General features: G+C 40.9%; 2 protein-coding genes across 2 annotated transcripts in view; one reads left to right on the top strand and one right to left on the bottom strand.

Annotated features, from left to right (window-relative positions):
- kif19 (kinesin family member 19) overlaps window positions 1-20,922 on the bottom strand; it is a gene marked incomplete at both ends in the record, with an annotated part of 59,185 nt that overhangs the window by 21,300 nt on the left and 16,963 nt on the right. Inside the window, 3 exons of the mRNA XM_080048887.1 lie at window positions 15,686-15,822; window positions 16,637-16,724; window positions 17,082-17,192. Coding sequence (XP_079905013.1) covers window positions 15,686-15,822; window positions 16,637-16,724; window positions 17,082-17,192 — 336 coding nt within the window. The remainder of the gene's footprint in view (window positions 1-15,685; window positions 15,823-16,636; window positions 16,725-17,081; window positions 17,193-20,922) is intronic.
- LOC307267268 (beta-1,3-galactosyltransferase 2-like) lies at window positions 11,858-13,108 on the top strand (the record flags this gene model as incomplete). Its single annotated transcript, XM_080049547.1, has 1 exon — window positions 11,858-13,108. The coding sequence occupies one exon, from the start codon at window positions 11,858-11,860 to the stop codon at window positions 13,106-13,108; it is 1,251 nt and encodes a 416-aa protein (XP_079905673.1).

Raw genomic sequence — 20,922 nt, 5'->3', positions numbered from 1 at the left:
AATGGCCATTTTTCAGTACAATTGATTCATTTGCAATTTTCATAAATCTTTTATCTTCTATTGACATCTCTAGCTTGTCATCTGCTGATATTTCTTTGAAATCATGATTGTATTGATCAATTAACATTTCATTAACATCTATGAGAGATATTCTATTTACAGTGGCAGTGGGGCAGCTGTCCTTGTCGCTGTTGTCGCTGACACCTAGTGGACCATTAATTACCCAGCCCAACATGGTTTTCACAGCATAGGGTCCCTCTTCAGAGCTATGGATCACTTCCCAGGGTTCCATAGCCTTTGGAACATTGGTCCCTATCAGCAGCTCCACTTTGGCCTCAATAGCTGGAATATGCACTTTATCCAAGTGAGGCCATTTTGCCAAGTCCTCCTGTTTTGGAATGTTATTCTTTGTCACTGGTATAGATTTCTGTGTGAATACTTTTGGCAGGGGGATGAATGTGTCTTGTTCAAGTCCTGAGACCTCTAGTCCTGTTATGATATGGGATGAAACACACTTATCTTGGCCAATGGTGCGAAGTAGAATGTGAGTCCTCTTGCCATTGATGTTGAGTTGTTCCATTAACCCTTCGGTACAAAATGTGGCAGTACTTCCATTGTCAAGGAAGGCATATGTCTCTATGGTCTTGTCACTTGTGTTACTTTTAATTTTGACTGGCACAATAGATAGTTTGCACTCATCACTACCGGCCCCAATGTGACCACATGCCTGAAGAGAGCTCACTATTTCCTCTGACGACTGCTCCCTTGGTTTGCCATTTTCTTCTCTTGTAATGTGGAGGAGTCCAGGGTGGTTTTTGTCACATACATTACAGATTAAACGCCTCTTGCAGTCTTTACTCATATGTCCTTTTATAAGACAGCCAAAACATATTCCTTTTTCCTTTAAGAAGCCAATTTTGTCTCTGTGTGGCCTTTTCTTCAGAGCATAGCATGATTCTAATGTGTGGCCACTTCGGTTACAAAAGAGACAAAGGCCTTGTGACTGGTTGGGGATTTTGGAGGTGAATTTTGGTTCAATGGTGTCAGTATGTGTTGCAAAACTACCTGTTGCTTTTAATTTCAAGGGGGGTTTTACTTTGCCTTTAGCTCTGTCGGTGGTTTGATCTTGAATGTTGCCAAATACTGGATCAGTGGATATTCTGACTTGCTTTTCCAGGAATTTGACCAGATCCACTAGTGTTGCTCTACTGCTCCGCTTCTCCTGTAGCTCACAGACTATGCTTCTCCATCTTTCCCGCATTTTGTACGGAAGTTTCATGATTATTGCTTTTATATTTGAGCCAAGATTCAGTTCTTCCATGAAGTTCATTTCTTCCATGACATTGCAGCAACTTCTGAGGAATAAAGTGAATGTTTGCAATGCCTTTGGGTCTTCAGACTTGATGTTAGACCATGAGAGCGCCTTGTCAATATAAGCACTGGCAACTTTGTACTCATTACCATAATGTTCATGCAGCAGACTTTTTGCTTTAGGATATCCCCTCTGTTCACTCATAAGTTGGCAACTTCTCACAAGGTCTTGTGCCGGACCTTTAGTGTACTGTTGGAGGAAATGCAGCCTGTCTCTGTTGTTATCAGTTTTAGACTCAATAGCATGTTCGAATGACAGTATAAAAGACTGGAACTGTAATACGTCACCATCAAAAATAGCAATGTCTTTTTGGGGCAATAAGGAGAGTTGTTGCTGTCTAACAAGAACACTGGTTATATCATTTTGCCTTTGGAGAATACTGCATACATTACTTTCGCCATCCTGCGATTGTGTTGTAGTCTGCATACTTTGGGTTTGTTGGGGAGAGGAGGTCTGTATACCTTGGGTTTGTTGGGGAGAGGAAAGTACTTGGGTTACAGGGCTCATATTTTGTGTTGGAGTTATCTCATAGTCCCAACCAGCTGTTTGAGTTGAGATATGAGGTCTACTGAGCAGGATGGGAGGTTGGAATTTAACTCCTGGCTTTGGACGCACACTTGGTATTTCATCAATGGGCTCTTGCACTGTGTCACTCGCAAGAAGGTCCATTCCTTTGGGTCCATACCTGTCAACCATGCCGTCATAATAAGCATTCATGCCATCCATTGAAGTTGAGTCCATTTGTTCCCCTGCAGATTTAAACACAGTGAGCTTTGCTGTTGTAGCTGCTAATTCTGTGTGCAACTCAAGTGTCTCTCTTCGTTTCCTTAATTGTTCCTTTTGCGCATTCAATGCTTCCTTTTGCGCATTCAATGCTTCCTCCTTTTCCTCCAGAGCATGCTTTTGCTTCAGTGCTTGAATTCTTGTTTGAATAGCTGCCTTTTCAGCTTCAGCTCTAATCCTAGCTGATGATGTGGAGGATGTGGCTGAGCGACTTGACCTGCAACTTAACACTGCAGAGATACTGTCCTCGGGTGCCACATTATCAACATTTAGTCCAATACTGTCTTGATCAATTTCACCTTGGCTGATAGCATTTTTCCATTGTGTCACAGATGCCATGAATGCGGTCATATCAGCCACTTTTAACACATACCACTTCTCAGTATCCACTTTGCATTCTTCCCTTGACAATAGAAGCTGGTACGCTGTATGAGTGTTATTAAACTCTTCAACAAGTTGTCCATATTTTGTCATATTTTCAGTGACCTCTTCTAGGTTTGAAATGTCTGTCATCAATTCATGTATAATGTTCATTCGTCTTGTAACTTGGCACAGTTTAGACTTTCTTCTTGTAAGTAGTTTGGAAGCTACTAATTCTAATGGGCCTTTTTCAAAAGATCCAAGGACATCCTTTTGGACATCATCCTCTGGCTGAGAAGCCATTTTGTCAGATTCTTCAGCCGTGTTTAACATATAACATAAGTGACTCTTCTTTTTTCACAGGAACACAAGGCTAGAAATCAAAGAATTAAGGTCCTTACTCATTTAACATTCCTTTGTTTGTTCCAGTCAACTTCATCCATTTCAAAAGGCTCCACTCCAATAGCAGACTTTCAATCCTGAAGTTTCCATTATGCTTTCCAATGCACAGTTACATTTTCCAATTCCACAGTTTAAATGAGCAGAATAGTCCTTCCTTTCAATCCTTTGTTCTACATACCACTCCTTGGCTACTGGGCCTCATGCTGTTTCATCATGTTGCAGAGATCCATTGTTCCTTTCTCCATGTCCAGGTTTCCATTAATCCATTTAGTGGCAAAGTTTTCTACCTTTGTAGTGACATTTCTTCTAGTTTTGTTGGTTCCAATAAACATCACTGGTGACTGACTGCAGACTAGATTCTGACAAGATTTGATCCAAAAAATATAATGTCCAGAGGTATTGTTGAGTTGGCAAAAAAGTATTGGTTTTATTTTGTACAAAAATCAAAGAAAACTAACAAACAAAAGAGCAGGATGTGGACTAAGACATACTTCTTATTTCTTTCTTTCTTTCTTTCTTTCTTTCTTTCTTTCTTTCTTTCTTTCTTTCTTTCTTTCTTTCTTTCTTTCTTTCTTTCTTTCTTTCTTTCTTTCTTTCTTTCTTTTTGCTGGTCTAATCAGCCACACCTGGCATCTGCCCATCTGGCTTATATAGGCCTACCTATAGGCACTCAAGACCTGTAGAGGTCGCCAAAAAACAAATATTGCACACGAGATATGAATAAACAGAATATGGCTCCTACAGTGTCATTGCATTTGAATTGATTTATTGATGATGATAGATGAATGACATGCCGGAAAACCAGGCACAGACCAGGTAAACATGACCACCTAGTGCCCTTATAGGGCTGTTTGTAAAAAGTACAAATTGACTTTGTGTATGTTCCCTTGTTAGGGTTTAAAATATTAACTTGTGATGACCGTTTACCAAGTGGGTGGAGGCGTACGCTACATGAAAGAAGATGCTAGGACGGTTGTTAAGTGTTTATTAAAAGGAGTTGATGCCCAGGTTTGGGGTACTTCTAGGGATAAACAGTGAGTGAGGTCCAGCTTTTGTGGCTGAAGACACTCTTAGCAAATCATCCATAGTAGGTTTTGGGAGGCAGTTGCATGTACCGATCCACCCACAGAGCTCAGGTCAGGTTTAGAGAATTAACTACTGAAATCATAGAGATACTGACCAAACAATGATGATAACTGGGCTACAATGGCCAGTTGCATTACATATTGAGTTATACACAACTTGTGGAACACCAAGTGCTACTTTAGGACTAAATCCTCATGAAGTTCTTATGGGGAGGCCCTTGTCCACAGGGATAAGCCCACAGTTTACACCTCATAACTGCTCCTCTGCTCTGGACTGATCGGTGTATGATGTGATTTGTTAAAATGCCTAACAAAGTTTTATTTGCAGGTGTCTCAAGTTATTTTTCTGTATAATGAAATCTCTGTGGAGGTCTCTTTGTCTTTGTGTTTTTTCCTTACTCTAGCTGGAGTGGAGGTGCAAAACCTCTGAGAGGATGAAACTGACAAGCACAATCATGCTTTGCATCGGTGTAAGGAAGAACCAACAGGAGGCCTAATATGGTGATATGCATTCTACACATGAGAGTCTACAAAGGTTACTTTTCCTACATATGTTAACCTACTGATAATTCTCAACTACTTTTGATTTTAGGTTGATTCCTGCAATGTGTTCAAATTATGGTTTCATGGGTTTGCAATGATACAATAACATGATAATTTTATTAACAGGGACAATCATATATGGTTTATTTTTAATTTTATTTTGTCACTGCTTTAATTATTTCATATTCAGTTTATGGTGTGTTTCTTTTGGTCATGGAGTGTTGGTCAAACACAGCTCTAATAAAAAAGAACTTTCATTCTTTAATGTGTTATTCTGTTGTATTAGTTTTATTCTTTGTATTGTTTTTACGTATTAGTTTTATTAGTTTACCTGTCAATGATTGATTATTGATTTATGTGTGGTTGCAATGTCTTTTCTGACAGATGTCCTGGAGCTTCTAAATTGGGGTAATCACTAGGGGTGGGTACTTTGTGTTGATCTCTTGATCAAAAAGGAGGGATCTGTGAGGGAATTTGGGGTCTTTAGTTGTAATATTAATGGGAAAGATTAATAGGCCATATATGCCTATCTTGTGTGTGTGTCTCTCAGACTCTAGGTCAGCCTTTGAGCCTGTTAGGAGACACTTAGGTCAGTTGTATAGATAAAGTCTCATCTCCTAAGACTCCAGGGGCCGGTTTCCCAAAGCCTTCGTAGAGCCTTCTTAACGCTACGTCATTCGTAACCCCTACGTAGAGTTCCTACTTAACATTTCGCCTGTTTCCCGAAACGTTCTTTGCTACGAATCTCTTTCGTACGTCCTACGTTGGTAAGGTTGGTCTGGAGCGCCCGCAGAGCCTTCTTAGCTCTACCGTAGGGATGTTTCAGCTCTCATTTGTGTCATTTAACTAATAAATCTGTATTTCATATCAAACGGACACAGCGATGACTGTATTAAATAACAAACTGTTAAAAATGATAACTGTATATAGCGTACACATCACATTTAAAGTAAGCTATATATGTTAGCAGAATACCATTCACTCTGATTCACAAAGTGTTCAAACTATAAGTAGCCTACATAGTCATCTAACTGACTTGACAATCAGCATTAACTGATTGGATGCGATGTCCGTCAATATGAAAATAGGCTACTTTATACGTGATACACTACAGCCTACAGTCGGATCGTTTTTATCAGTTTGATATTTAATAGGCTACAGTCATCGCTGTGTCCCTTTGATATGAAATACAGTCAGATTTATAAGTTTAATGACAAGTGAAGTCCCTGCGATCGCTGTGGCATCGCCAGAGATAGGCTTGGCTACTACAGACCCCCACATTTCCTTCCGTAAGCACCATGCGTAAAACGGACACGAGTGACATCCCTGTTGCGCATGGAACTGCCACAAGTCATTCATGAAGAACATAATTGCTGGAAACAATCTTAATCTCCTCCGCTGTTTCTATATTTTTCTATAGCCTAGGCTACCTTTTTTAAATCAGTAGGCCTATAGGCTATGGTAATACGTTCGACCAAGGTTAACACTAGAACCATCGCACTGTGTTCCACACACTGCGGAGCTGTCAGCTGAGCCGGCTCAGCTGACAGCTCCGCAGTGTGCGTCGGATTCTCCGCCTCAAAACATGTAAACGTGTGAAAAAATTTATGAATAATCAATTAAAGCTTACCTTAAAATAAGTGTGCCATGTTACTGTTTATTGTATTTAGGATTTTAGCTCATTTGGACGCTGTTTGGGCCGTCTGTTTTTATTGATATAGGCCATTGGCGATATTCTACTTTCAGTTTCCTTACTGACCCACCACGAAACGTGATTATTGTTCTTAAAGATACTTAGATTATAAAGCAAGAGGTGTTAAATAAATGTTTCGGCTTAGAAGGATTTCTAGTAATCTTTTATTCGCAAAGACTTGTCATGCAGCTTCGCATGAAATAAGCAGGAAATGGAAAATCGAACTCTGAGCCATCGATTTCAGCACTGGACAGCGCCGTGTACGAGCCACGTAGGGACTGTTTCTTAAGAAGACTCCTAAGAGACCGTTCGGGAACCACGACTACAGAGGTAAACAACTTTGGTAAGTCATAACGTAGGAGTCTTCGTAGCGCGCTAAGAGATGACGTTATCGGGAAACCGGCCCCAGAATGTTATGGTTCACTGTGTTCAGCTCTGAACCAAAACATTGGTACGCTTGGTGCCAGAGCCGGGCAGGTGGTAGAGATAGCGCAAGGTTAAAACACAGCTCTAAGCATGAGTTTGGGACAATTGAAGTGCAAGTCAAGAGAGTTGCAGTCCGGTTCTCCTTGGCCAAGTCTGTAATAAATATTGATTCATAATTCATCCAAGTCTCCTGAAATATTCTTCCACCCGAGTTGACCTCCAACCTTAACAGAACTTCCATCACACTAACAAGGTCATAAAATGCTTTTTGTGAAAGAGGTCGCACTTATACACAGTGTAAACCCAACAGCCGATTAAATGGGAAAAAGAGTTAAAAGGGTAAAATAACTGTTTAATTTTTCGTACAGCCTTTCAGACACCTGTCTGCCACTAAATGTTTCCACTGACAATAACACATGCCAAATCTGCTAAACGGCCATCGATAAGGGACAGTTCGGAAAAGGCCATAAAATCTCAACCAAGGGTTTTATGGCGGTTCAGGGAAACTCCGAGGATGACTATCACTCCGTATTTGACATTCGTTTAAAAGGTTTGTTGAAAGATTAATTTAGGTAAAGTGCTTTGTCAAAGTGATAAGAATGCATCAATATACAAAATGAGCATTAAAGCTGCAGGCAGCGATGAACGGGGCCCTGCAACCTGTGCCTGCATTGGCTGTGTTTGGGCCTTACTAATAATAATAATAATAATCTGCAGTTCCAATAGGCCTTTGGGAGAGATCACAATAGTGTGAAGGCCTGGACAAGAGAAATTTCTTAGTTTTTATTTTACTGGAAAACACTTTGATTTCAAATAGACACTGATATTACAACTTCCATGCATTACAATTCAAAGCCTTGGTAACTACAAAAATTAAATGATTAAAGTAATATATTGCAGATAGCCTAGTTGCACAACATTGTGAAATCAGGAACTAAATACACTTCTGATAAGACTTAAAATGTGTTACATTAGTTGAGAATACAGCCACTATTTTAACAGACAGCTTAAGTGCTTGACTTAAAGAGGACCTATGATGCTTTTTGACTTTTATGCCCTATAAACGTTTTTATGATGATTTATAGTCATGCTTAACCATACTAAATTATCAAATAATGACTTACATGCATTTCGACGTATTCCCTGCTGACCGTCTGGGGTGTCTGTGCAGAGCACTAGACACTATTCTAGCCAGTCGAGAAGTCAACGTCGTTCGTGACGTCGCATGTAACTTGGTGTCGTCACCACGCGGATGTTTCCATGTATAGTAATGCTGTCACTTCCTTGCTCGCGTCTGCCTCGCGCCCTTATAGGTCCATGCTCGCGCTTCCCGCCACTGAAAGTGTTCCGGGAGGAAGGTAACCAATCACAACGGAGTGGGGTTTGCAGGAGGGGGCGGGGGGGAGCGGAGATGAACGAAGCACAGGCGGAGGGAGCGGAGATGGCCGAAGCACAGGCATGCTGGATCGCCAAAATAAGAGAAAGAGCTTCCCGAAAATCTACATAGTTTTTTGTGATGTGATTCGTGTCAGGTTGCTCTATAGCAGTGTAAAACAAGAAATTAAGACCAGAAAAGTAGGTCCTCTTTAAATAATAAAAGTGGATATAAATAAGTATGAGAAAAAGTTATAATTAAAAACAATAGAATCTAAAATGAATTAATTATACAAGTGTGGCAGGGAAAGTGACAGCTAGCCCTTTGACCCTGGGAAGGAGCAGACTCAATACAAAGGAGAGGGAAGCTGTGGTGCCTTAAATAGCTAACCTATATTCGAAAATACCCTCATATACTGTAACTCATGTTAATAATTCTGATCAAATTTGCTCACAGAAGGTCAACCTTAGAAGACCAAGCTGACTTTAGATAAGAGCATAGTGGTGGTGGAATAGGAATGTTTGATGAACAAACACAACCAAAGTAAAGATGTACTTTTGGACCCGCAAAAAGCACAAGCCAAAAGTCAGACTGACAAACTGTACTTGTAGAATGTGACCAGTCCAGACAAGTATTATATGGGGTATGTGAAGTTTAACATTGTTCCAAAGACGGTGTAAAAATATTTGGGGCTGAATGTTGCAACTTACTGCAGAAATCTTGTCCGGTTTTGTTTGGTGGATAATTTGGTGATTTTCTTCTTGGAACTCTTGCCTCCTATTGTCCTTGTATAAGACTTATAATTTGCCACGACAAAGCTCAACTGTGTCCTGTTTTGAAGTTTGATCTGGTAAGGTCCCTTTTTTTACAATCATGAATTAATCATTACATCTGAAATAGCTGAACAAGGAAATGTATAACCGTATGATATACATATGATATCAAATTCTAATTTGACCCAAAAACATTTGACTTAAAATGTGTTACTGAAGTTGAGAATACAGCCACTACTTTAACAGTCAGTTAATTGCTTGACTTAAAATAAAAACAGTGGTTTTAAATAAGTGAAAGTTGTCTGTATAAACACTACAATCTAAAATGAATGTATTACAAGTGTGGAAGGGAAAGTGATAGGCAGTCTAGCACTTTGAACCTGGAGCACACTCGATAAAAAGGACAGGGGACATACCTGAGTGATCAGATGGTGCCAGCCTTTGCTTGGAGTCGGTCTGGTAAGGTCCCTTTTTAAAAATATTTTTAAAGATTGTATAAGGTGTCTTAAGGCCACTGTGCCAGTGGACAAAAAAAAACTATATTAAAATCAGATATTCTCAGAGTAAAAAGGTGAAAATATAGTGTGCCTTTTTTAATATAGGAGAAAACATCTGCAATTTTTAAAAGGTTTGACCAGCTAGATCAAACTACAGACTTGCGGTTTGCCTGCCATGGATGACCTGCTTAGGTCATACTTTATAACTGAATTCAGCAAAAAGGAAATCCTCCAAATCTTTTTCCCAGACTACTTTTGTAGTAACTGGGAGGCCATTACATGTACATTACTGTTTGGGATCTGGGAAATTGTAAAGTTTCTGTACACTTAATCAATTAAATTTTTGGCTAATGTGGTGACAGAGACAACACCAACATGTATGCCAAGTATGTTACTGTGTCACTGCCTGGATACAAATATAAGGAAGTGTATATATAATGCATAACCAGTGGAACAGACAGGTGTTTATCCTGGTAGGCACTGCCATGTTTGGAAGTGGATGAACTTGATGTGCATTTTAAGAGAATCCCAGGATCTCTACTGAAACTGAACTCAGGGGAGCTTGTCAAGCAAAGATTTCTTGCAGAGGCAGCCCTGGAAAAAGGGGCTAAAATCACCCCTTCTAGTGCTCAACTGATGAAAAGGGCACTTTTCATAATTGTTTATATAAAAAAATGTTTAAAACAAAAAGTTAAAAACAGTAGCACATTTCTGACTTATCCCTACTTACAAATATGGCACGTTTTCTATTACCCCTACCATTGTATTTGTGAAGGGTGGGGCTACAACGCCTACACACACACACACACACACTAAGAAGGTGGTCCACACACATCAACAGTCGGATAGACAGAGAGGAGGAGAACTAACGCCCGAAACTAAAAGGATTTTTAAGACAGACAACTTTTAAATCGGCCAAATTTGACCTGAACACAAAGGTTTGAAAAGGTCTTTAATGTATGAGATGAAATGTTGATGAATTTAGGAACTGTTTATTTTAAAATGTGCTGTCAAAATCTCACTTTTCCCAAAAAGTAAAATGCAATATACTGTAAATCTGCAACTGAAATGTGGCGCAGTACCAGTGTATAAGAGCAGTGTTAATTTCGTAGACTAAGACTATGACGAAAAATATTCGTCTACGAACCTTTTTCACGGACGTAAACTAAATAAAAACTAAATAAAAAGGCAGACGTGATGACGAAGACTGAGACTAATTTAACTGACACTATAGTCTACGAATAGGAACTAGACGAAACTGTTAGGGCGGGACGAATGGAGAAGAGATCCAATCAGAACTACTCTTTTTGTGGGACAAATTGGGAAGAAATCCAATCAGTGCAAAGCAGCGAATTCAACCCTGTGTCGGTGAAAATCGACGGGAGACCGCGCAGGTGTGAGCGGGTGGAGTGAGCCGCTGTGCTGAAAAACTCTGCGGTATGATGGACAAAAATGATAGTCAGGGATATCCTGCCCGTTAACGATGTCTAGGGGAACGGCTAAGTTCCGCGATCTGTTTGTAGTAGGCTCTGTCTCGAGTTTGAATACACAGAGCCATGTGAAACTGCCGCCTCCGTCCGTTATTTTCTGTTTTTAAGTTACAATCAACTCCGACGCATGGACAGCGTTCAATTAAAACCTCTAATTGTATTATCTAAAAGGCTTTGATGCAAAAGAAGTCCGAACAAACACAGCGGCAGCAGTGTTGCTTAAAGGAAGGCGCAGTTGCTCAAATTTATCAGCACCTCAACTGCGTACTGCTGCTGCTGCCCAGGGGCGGCCTAAACGATCTCGGGGCCCGTTTCAAGACCTAGTGTGGGGCCCCCCACTTTTTTAAAATATTTTCTTTATTTTAATTTTTTTTATAAATAATGCTTGTGCATGCTCCCCGCAAAAAGAAAAAAGATTGTGGAATCCAGTTGGTTCATAGACAGATCATGAGATAATGGACCCCCGGGCACAGGCTCTTAAAGCCCCCCCTCCCCCCTATCCAGTCAGGTACACTGATTTTATGTGAGATTATTACTAATGAAATAGGATACATGTTTTGTATTACAACCATTAAATCTGTGTCTGTATTGCATATTCAAACCTTAATACCATTCAATGAAGAAAAACACTTAGTCGACGAAGTCCGCTGTAGATTTAGTCAAACTAAAATCTGCTTATATTTAGTAGACTAGACTAGACTAAGACTAAAATATTTTAGATGACTAGAATAGGACTAAGACTAAATGGTGTGATATTCAAAAGACTAAGACTAAATCAGAATTTGCTGCCAAAATTAACACTTTATAAGAGCTGTTTTTTTCATATCCTTGACTAACCTGCTGTTTTCTCTTTCTTTTTTCTCATTTCCTTAGAAAAAACTGCAAAATCGGGACGTGCCCCAATCCTATCCCGAAGAGGATGAGACATAAAGCATGATCTTGTGTTTGTCACAGCCATAGGAGGAGCCAGGCCTCCGAGGCCAGACAAACATTGTGTTCCTAACTCCATTAGGGACCCTTTTAACCCTGCTCTAAGCTGCACTGCGACCCTGACTAACATGAGGTGGATATGGAGGTACTGCTGTCCCATCAAGATGACCAGAATCATCCAACGTTCACTTTTCCGGACCCATTTGGCAGGCCTCCTCTCACTGGCTCTGCTCTTTACCATCTTCATATTATTCAGCCACCAGGTCTGGCTCCCGGGACGCACTGGTCTGTGGGAAAACCCATTGGCCAACACCATCAGGTTGTTCTACAGCCCCAAGGGAGAAGCAAACCAACCCAACTCCTTGAGGTACCTGTTGCTGGGGACTACAAAGCCTCTGCTCAGCTTTGCTTCTGAGAAGACGGATGGGGTCGTTATGGAGGCAGCCGGAGGAGGGGTAGCAACCACGATGGACGTAACGAGGCTTGGGGAGTCCATGAGAATTAAAAGTTTACAGATGGGTGTGGGAGGGCCCTACTCCTACATCCTAAATGAGCCCTTCAAGTGCAAGAACAGCAATCCATTTCTCATCTTCCTCGTCACTTCAGAACAAGGACAGTCAGATGCCCGCAATGCCATCCGCCTAACATGGGGGAACGAGAGCATAGCAAAGGATCATCAAAGGATTGTCCGTCTCTTTCTTCTCGGCACAAGGAAGATCCCAGACACCGACCTACAGAGCAGCATAGAGGAGGAGAGCCGTGTTTACCACGACATCATCCAACAAGACTATCAGGACACCTACTACAACCTGACCATCAAAACCCTGATGGGGATGTACTGGGTGGCCACCTATTGCCCACACGCCTCCTATGTGATGAAAATAGACAGCGACATGTTTGTTAATACTGAGCATCTTATCCAAAAGCTGCTGGAGCCTGAGCGGCCTCCCAAGAAGAAGTACTTCACCGGCCTCATGATGGAGAACCATGGGGCAGACCGAAACAAAGATAGCAAGTGGTACATGCCGCCAGAGATTTACCCGGGCGAGTTGTACCCGACATTCTGCTCGGGCACAGGGTACGTTTTCTCTGGAGACCTGCCTACGCTGATATACTGGGCCTCTCTCAGTATACCCATGCTGTTCCTAGAGGATGTGTATGTGGGGATTTGTCTGGCCAAGCTAGGAATCAGTCCAGAGCCCCCTCCAAACAGATATCTTTTCAACCTTATTCGGGTGCCTTACTCCACTTGTACCTATGAGCGCCTGATCACATCCCACTATTTCTACCCCAAACATCTCATTAGGTTCTGGAACCACTTGCAGGCCAACAAGAACAATAAAGATTGTATCAGCATGGCCTTTGAAAAAGACGATTAGAGACTTTGTTCTGTTTCCGTTTCACACAGCGATCCCTCCTTGATGCATCCTGCTAAGAACACCCTCCTCAAAAAAGAGAAATGGGCTGGAACTACCGATGGTGGAGGGCATGCTGAAATCAACACCACACAATATACAGGGAAAATAATACTCTTTTTGGTATTGTGTAGTGCTGCTGACCAGAGTTTATGATTATTCAGGGGTGCTTGTGGTGTAGTGGATAGAGGGCCCCCCCCATGAGGCTCAGTCCTCGCAGCAGACCTGGTTCGAATCCGACCCGTGGTCAGTTCTCTGCTTGTTATTCCCCTCTCTGCCCCATTTCACCCATGTCTATCTGCATTGTAAATAAAGCATTGAAATGCCAAAAAATTTACTTAAAAAAAAGTTTTGATTATTCAAGTGTGTTGCAGATAAAACTACCCAAATATGAATTAAAGTATCTTTGACATTTACTAGTTAGTTATGCTGCCCTGTCTTATACTGTTAAGTGTTTACTTGACAGATTAACCAAATAATAATACAAATCTAAAGAGCACGTTCATCTGTTATTTTACTTTAAAAACTTTTAAAACATGAAACTTGAGATATAATGAGATATTGTATTTTTCTACTTTACATTGTGTATGAGCACGATAGGCTGTACATCATTTGACAATTAAAGCTACTACGAGTAAGTCGGCACGTTGGCGACACCTTTGAACAAAAGCGGTAGTATTATTACGACGCCAGCTGTCGTGAAGCTGTTTGCTTGCTCGTGCAGGGCTGCAAGATTCAAATAATCAGGAAGCAATATGGTGCGTGTCCGTGTGTGGACTCTTTTCGGCTCGGTGAGAGTGGTGGTGACACAGCATCTACTAATGCCAGTAAGTGCTAAACACACCTGATTGCAATGAGTTGATGCATTGTCACCTCTCACGGAGCAGAACGAGTCTTTAGTAGGCTACCGCTCATTCATTTAGGAGTAAACACTGCAGTCTAGGTTCACTCCGTGAAATTGTGTAGGCCTATACGTTGCTTGGCAACGCCCTCCCACCCGCCTATAACTCTCCCTTTTTTGCTTTTCTTCATTGCATTTTCTTTTTTTGCTTTGATGGTTCAGCCCCGTTATCAATTATGACGACAAATAACTGTCTCAAACAAGGCTCCCGCTCCCCTTCTAGGGTGACCAGATCGCATTTCCATTACTTTTCACACGTCCCGCAAATTGAGACGTTGTCCCGCATTGTTATTGAAAGTGAGCCCCCCTTTTTAAATGCGTGTTTTATAATCTGGTAGCCTATATATCCGATAGCTGTGTGGAGACAGCAGTCTGTGAGTGTGCGTCTCTCCGTTTGTCTCTGTGTGTGTGTATCGCACTGTCGGGGGGCTGCTGGGCTCATTGGGCTCTGTGAAGGTGCTGCCTGCTTCAGCATTTCCTTTCTGTTACTTCAAAATAAAAGCCAACTCACGTTTGTCAAGTGAAATGCTTATGTGAAGCCAGTGAAATGCTTTTAATGTGAAGCCGCAGCCTTAACTATTTGTTTAACAGTAGCTAACTTAACTGCTGCGCGCTGATCTAAAGATAGTGTTTTTTAATATAGAAAGCCGTGTCTCTGGCATTACCGGTGGTGACACGAGTTTATTTTGCTAAAGAAAACGGCACTTTGTCCCGCACAAACGTAGTCTTTGTCCCACATCTGGTGAATTGGGATCTGGTCTCCCTATCCCCTTCCCTCACCTGGAGCCATAGGCTTCTCAAATCGCGTTCCCGCGCCACACTGAAATCTGCGACCAATGCGGATATGTGACCATAGAGCATGCACGCGTGAACCGAAAATCGGACTGGGTGTACGACCAGATCAAATGCAGTAATAAAAACTATATAAAAACGTCTTTCTTTGCACTGATGGACTTGTTTGCTGTTAAAGGTAATTTATGATTATGAGAGGAAACATGAGGCTGTTTAAAAGATATTTAAAAGTTACTCGTTGCCGCTTTAAATGACTGGATTAATTTTGTCTGTAGTTGTGTGTGTGATTTATCTGGGACCCTTTCATTAATTCAACCAAATTCTGTTTCAATCGTTTTTATAAGTATCGCACATTTGACTTTGTTATGGTAAGAAAAAGTAAAAAAAAAAGTAAAAAGGCAAACTTAGGAGGAACAATAGGGCCTTTGCAGCAGCCAAGGCATGTAAAAACACACAAACTGTGTGCTGAATCACGTATTCTGCAAACGTGTCTGGGCTAGGGCTCCTACATTTTATATGTGAAACACATGCCAGGCCAAAGTAAAAGGACACCAGTGGTATTTGCCTGCAATTTGCATTAGCTAACAACCTCAGATCTTATCAGTGTGAACAGCTGAATGCAAAAGAAGAAGTTCTAATTGTGACGTTGACAGAAACAAAGACAGCTAAAGACGATTCAAATGTGAAAAAAAACTCAGATTGAGCAATGGCTATAATAACATATGGAGCCCCACGTCGCAGCACTACGGGGCAATGTGTCATCACTGTTTCAATTATTACACATCTCTGTGAGCTTGTGATGAGAATAAACGTCTGAAGACAAGTTGTGTAGAATATCAAATTCTGACCTCCAGATAGGACATGGAGACGCTGTACAGCATGTCGTCACTGGTCTCCTCGATGGCACGGAACAGGTCGTTCAGTGTTTGAACGTAAATGCCTGGCTCCTTGTCCGTCCCCAACATGGTGTATGTCTTCCCACAACCTGCAAACAGAAATACAATGTAAGAAAAAAAAATGATGTGTATCAGCTAAATTTAAGGGACATATATTTACAGTATACCATATATGCCATCAGTTCCTTGTTTAATTTTTCTTTATGCAGACTGATTCATAAGGGGGCTTTAAACACCAGCAGCTCGTTAGATTATTTAACCAGAGATATGGCTTTTAGAGGTTTGTCCTTCTTTAAGTTGGAAATCTGGATTTCTGCATAGTTAAACCTTGATTGTTCTTAAATGCATGGGCTTTGTATTGTCATCAGCTACCAATTACATTGTACCCAAGGTGATTGGTTAACTGATGAACATATAAAGCAGTTACAGAGCTAGATATTTCCTTTGAGAGATTCACCACACACACATGCTTAAACCAAAGACCTGTAATACAGATGGACAGCCAGAAGGCAGAACAAGTCAGTGACACAGATGGGCATCTTGATGGGGAAATAATGCCCAACCAGTCTTTGAAAATCTGTCCCTACCAACTGGAAATGTAGGAGGTAAAGCATGAATAATTTTCTAATCAGAACTGCACTGATATAAAAACCTGAAAACTAAGATGTCTCACCTCTCACAGTGTGCTGCATAAATGACTCAGAAAGAGGCTGGGGGACTACAGATGCAAAGCAGCCCTTTGGCTTATTATGGCATTTTTAACCCATGTGTGATCATGTGTTTTATTAATTTGCACTGCCCCCTTCTTAAATAATCTGAAAAAAATTAAGGCTGGCCAGAGATTATATGCAAATTATGATATATACATAATAAAAAGTATGCAAAATGCTGGTGAACACAAACCTGTTGGTCCGTAGGCAAACACGGTGGCATTGTAGCCTGATATGAGTCCCTCAATCAAGCCTTTTGTTGTAGCTCGGTAAACCTCCTCCTGCAAAGGAAGAAGAAATAAACTTAAAGCCTCTGGAAACCTGGTCTAAAATAGTAAAAAAAGCAATACATGATTTAAGATGGGTGATTCAATAAGTGTTTACAAAAATATAATTAAAAAGAATAGTTCATAAATAGTATAAAATATATATTGTTTTACTGTTGAGACCATTTGACAGGACTGTGCGGGCGTGCCTGTATCAAACGGTCTAACTCTCCATATTACATAGAAGGATTTTGTGGATTTGAGTTTACAGGGGCTTTAACATGTACATATACTAGGAACACTAAAGCTGTGCCAAATTTGTTTTAATATCATTTACTTCTGGCTGCATTTGAACTCCCTCTCTTGACTGACCTGACTGGCCGAATAGTCGAACGCCACGTCAAACATATAAGTCTTCTCCCTGGAGCGGTTGGCACGCAGGATGTCGTCCGGGTCCTCCATGGGGTCCATCAGCACCACCATCTAATGATGAAGAGGAAGGCAAAGAAATGGAAGAGAGAGAGAATGAAGGACAAAGGAGGGGCACAGTATGAGTGGGTGTTAAGTCTCCAAAGCCCATATTGACGTCTGGGCAGCTCATTAACTCTTGTCATTGATTTTGGAAAGCAAAGCTAATGAGAAAATATGCCCTTACATGAATGAGCTGAGATTCAGCTTGAAAATGTGCCAAAGTTAATCACTTTAATGCCAGTTGTAAATATGTATAATTACTGTTCCAATTCAATTCTGTAGGGAGTAAACAGATCACAGAACGGAAAATGATAGTTTCACACAGAGCTATTGTACATTTGTCCGGTTTGTTCAGGTTACAATGTTAACGTATTGCTGCAAAATGGAAATAAAAAATCATGTACACTGCACAACTGGAGGATAAACTGTCAGAGCTACCTAAAACAAAATGCTATCTGTTCCAGTTGGAATACTTTGCATGCGGTGTGAGAGAGGAAGTTATTAGGAAGTTATGTTGAAGCTTGATTTAAGCGCAAAGCCTTTTTTGGGAAGCTCAGGTACCACATTTTTTGTATTTTGGCATCATCTAGTGGGGAAAGTTGTAGATTACAATCCTACATCTCTAACCCTGCCTTTCTGAGAATTTACAGAAGCTACAGTGGCCTTCAAGGACAAAAAGTTAGTCACTAAAGATGCCATCGTCCACCACTGCCTCAAGTCTTTCGTCAATATCAAGTGATGAGATGAAGATGTATTTAGTTATTTATGAACATATAAAACACTCATTCATAAGGTAATAAAAACAAGTATTTTCAAGCGATTATCTACACTAATAAAAACATACAATGAATATTATAATCCATTTCTACCAAGTCTGTTCTGAAAAAAGCAAATTACCTAAACACACTGCACCTTTAATGGGGATATTGCTAGAATTCTTTTTTTTTACATAAGACATAGTGATCATGGAGTTATTTACGTTTGGTTTGGATACATTTTTCCGTAGGTTTGTATTCAGTATTACTGCTGGTACTTACATTAGCTTCAAACTTTTGCTGATTACATTTAGGGATCTGTTTTGACTTCTCTGCGTATATCTTAACTAGCTTTCACACACACTCAACTTAAGAAGTCAGCAGGGGCACTTGTTCCGTGCAGACAGAAAGCTTATCATAGCAGGCAGGTAATTGGTTATTGGGACAACACATACGCACACACGATCAGCCGCACACCAGTTTGTAATCCTTAAACTTAACATAATTCCATTTAATTAATTAATCAAATAATTCATTTGGATCACGCAGCCCTGGTTGGGAATCACATATCTACTGTAAAGTTTCAAGTGAGTCTGGTGGACATGGTATTTTTTGTATTCTTATCGGACTCGAGTAGACAAGGGACACGAATGAAACAAGATGAAAATATGTTGTGGCTAAAACAGAGAACCACTTATGCGCAAGGCAGGAATAAACAAGTCATTTGAGCAATTTTCATAGTAGCAATAATTTACCAATAATAATAAAATAGCTAAAAAAAGATTTCTTCAGTTATTATCAGTCAATATTTCTTCTACAAACTTTCCAAATCGATTCAGGCCACATGTCAAGGACATTCACACTGAAGTATCTGTAGGAGAGAGCCGAGCAACTAAAATAGTGATTTGTAGAATCCTGTTCTCCAAAAGAATATGGCACAGCATGACATCACAGATATGCTAAAGCTGTTCAGCGTTTCCCCTAGGACTGCGACATAGCATCAGGCCATTTGGGGGCCCAGAGATGAACAGGGAAAAATGCCTGTCTAGTTTACATATCAAGCTTTCTCCAGTTTTTGAAAATTCAGTTTTATTCAGGTGAATTTGAATTCAGTGTTGACTTCTTCATCCCTCTTGTAGTTAAAATGGTTGTGGTGACAAAATCCGGTAAGAGCGATTAAAGGTGGTGTCTGCGATTCTGGGGAACTACTAGGTGCTCTCATCTTCCTTTGTGTTTAAGGTTTATTAATTCATACACATATGCAGAGGCGTCCAATGGAGAGCTCTCTTATGCCGGCCTTCACAGAGTTGTGGGTTTGAAATCAAAAAAGTAAATAATAATAATAATAATAATAGGGAAAACAAGATAGAATGGAGAGCCCTTGAGATTATTTCAGATACATCTATGGGGCTGCTGGTTGCTTGCCTGTTTTTCAGCTGATCAGCTCTGGAGGATGCTCTGAGGCCTGAAGCACCGGGCTTGTTTGATGACCCCCTCAACCACTGAGCCGCTCACTTTGAAGCCCCTCAATTGAAATTCAAGAGGAGAGATAGCGAGAGAGAAGGAAAGATGGAGAGAGGGAGGCAACACCGCTATTTGTTTGTCGTTGGAAGTTTACTCCTTTCCATGGGCTCAAGATGTCTTTTCATGGGGCTTTTTATTTCCTACAAGTGTTTGCCCTCTTGTGCTTAAATACACAAGCCGATCACAAGAGAAGAGGAGAGGAGAGGAGAGGAGAGGAGAGGAGAGGAGAGGAGAGGAGAGGAGAGGAGAGGAGAGGAGAGGAGAGGAGAGGAGAGGAGAGGAGAGGAGAGGAGAGGAGAGGTAAGGTTAAGGCATCCTTTTTCCGATCCTTTATCACCTCTCTTCTTTCTCCCCATCCTTCTCTTTCTGCTCTTCTCGTTCTAACTTTTCTTTGCAGGTCGTCCAGCTTCAATGACGTACGAGTTCTGATCGCATTTCACAGGAGAGATATTGTGAACAAGGGAGCACTTCTTTTAGTATCAGAAGCACTCTATAGCGCAGGTGTTTCCATTGATTATTTAAACTGAACTAAATCAAGACGCAGAGTTTCTTGTGTCTTGTAGGTTCTAATAGCCAATGTCTTCCCAAAGTGTAACTTCACAGCAGTTTGGTAGAGAGTTGGGTAAGAGCATGCGTTGCAGAAGCCCCTGTCATGCAGTATGTGCGATGATACAGAATACATACTGTACACACATAGAATACACTGGTGGGATAGAGCTTAGATTATTCGTTCATCCGATCTACCTGTAGAAAAATGGAACCCTAAAATACTTCTACATAACATACAACTGTGCTAGCCTGGTCCTACCAGACCATCATACTTCATTTCATTTGTACAGATGGTCTGGAATCGCTCAATTAACAAACGTAAACTCACTTGAAGGCAGGTGTCTGTTGAAGTTTAAAACTATTGGATCTGCCCAGTGCCACTATGGATCTGCCAACCAATTGCATAACGTTTGGTCGTGACGTATGTTATGTGCCGGCTTCTGACTACAACTGGAACTGGCGCACGTAATTTTTCTCAGCCACTGTTTGCTGATTGGATTGGTAAAAGAGAAAATCAGCGAATATACCGCGGACCCAGACTGACTACTGAAGGGAAATGAAAATTTAGCTGAAGTAGGTAGGCTACAACTGTGCCTGTAACAACATCATCATTTTTCCAACTGCACTGTGTTGACTAACTGGAATGTGACAAATGCCAGCTGCAAGTGTTGATGCAACCCTAAACCAGAGGAAAAAATAAGCCAGCTTAGTGTGAACACAGGCTTTTACTATATGCATGGTGTGTGCGTGTGTAACTGTGTTTCTTGAGAGAGCGGATGAGCATGCAACAATGCTCTCACATAATTGCATGTATAGCAGGTATCAAATAGTGTGTGCATCCATGCACAGTTTTGTGCGCGTGCATGCGCTTGGTAAAATCATTAAAGGGCATGGGTGTTGATAACACCTCTTGT

This window comes from Ammodytes marinus (genome assembly GCF_949987685.1).
Source record: "Ammodytes marinus genome assembly, chromosome: 20".
Taxonomy (NCBI): Eukaryota; Metazoa; Chordata; class Actinopteri; order Uranoscopiformes; family Ammodytidae; genus Ammodytes; species Ammodytes marinus.
This window is presented reverse-complemented; position numbering and strand designations above follow the sequence as displayed.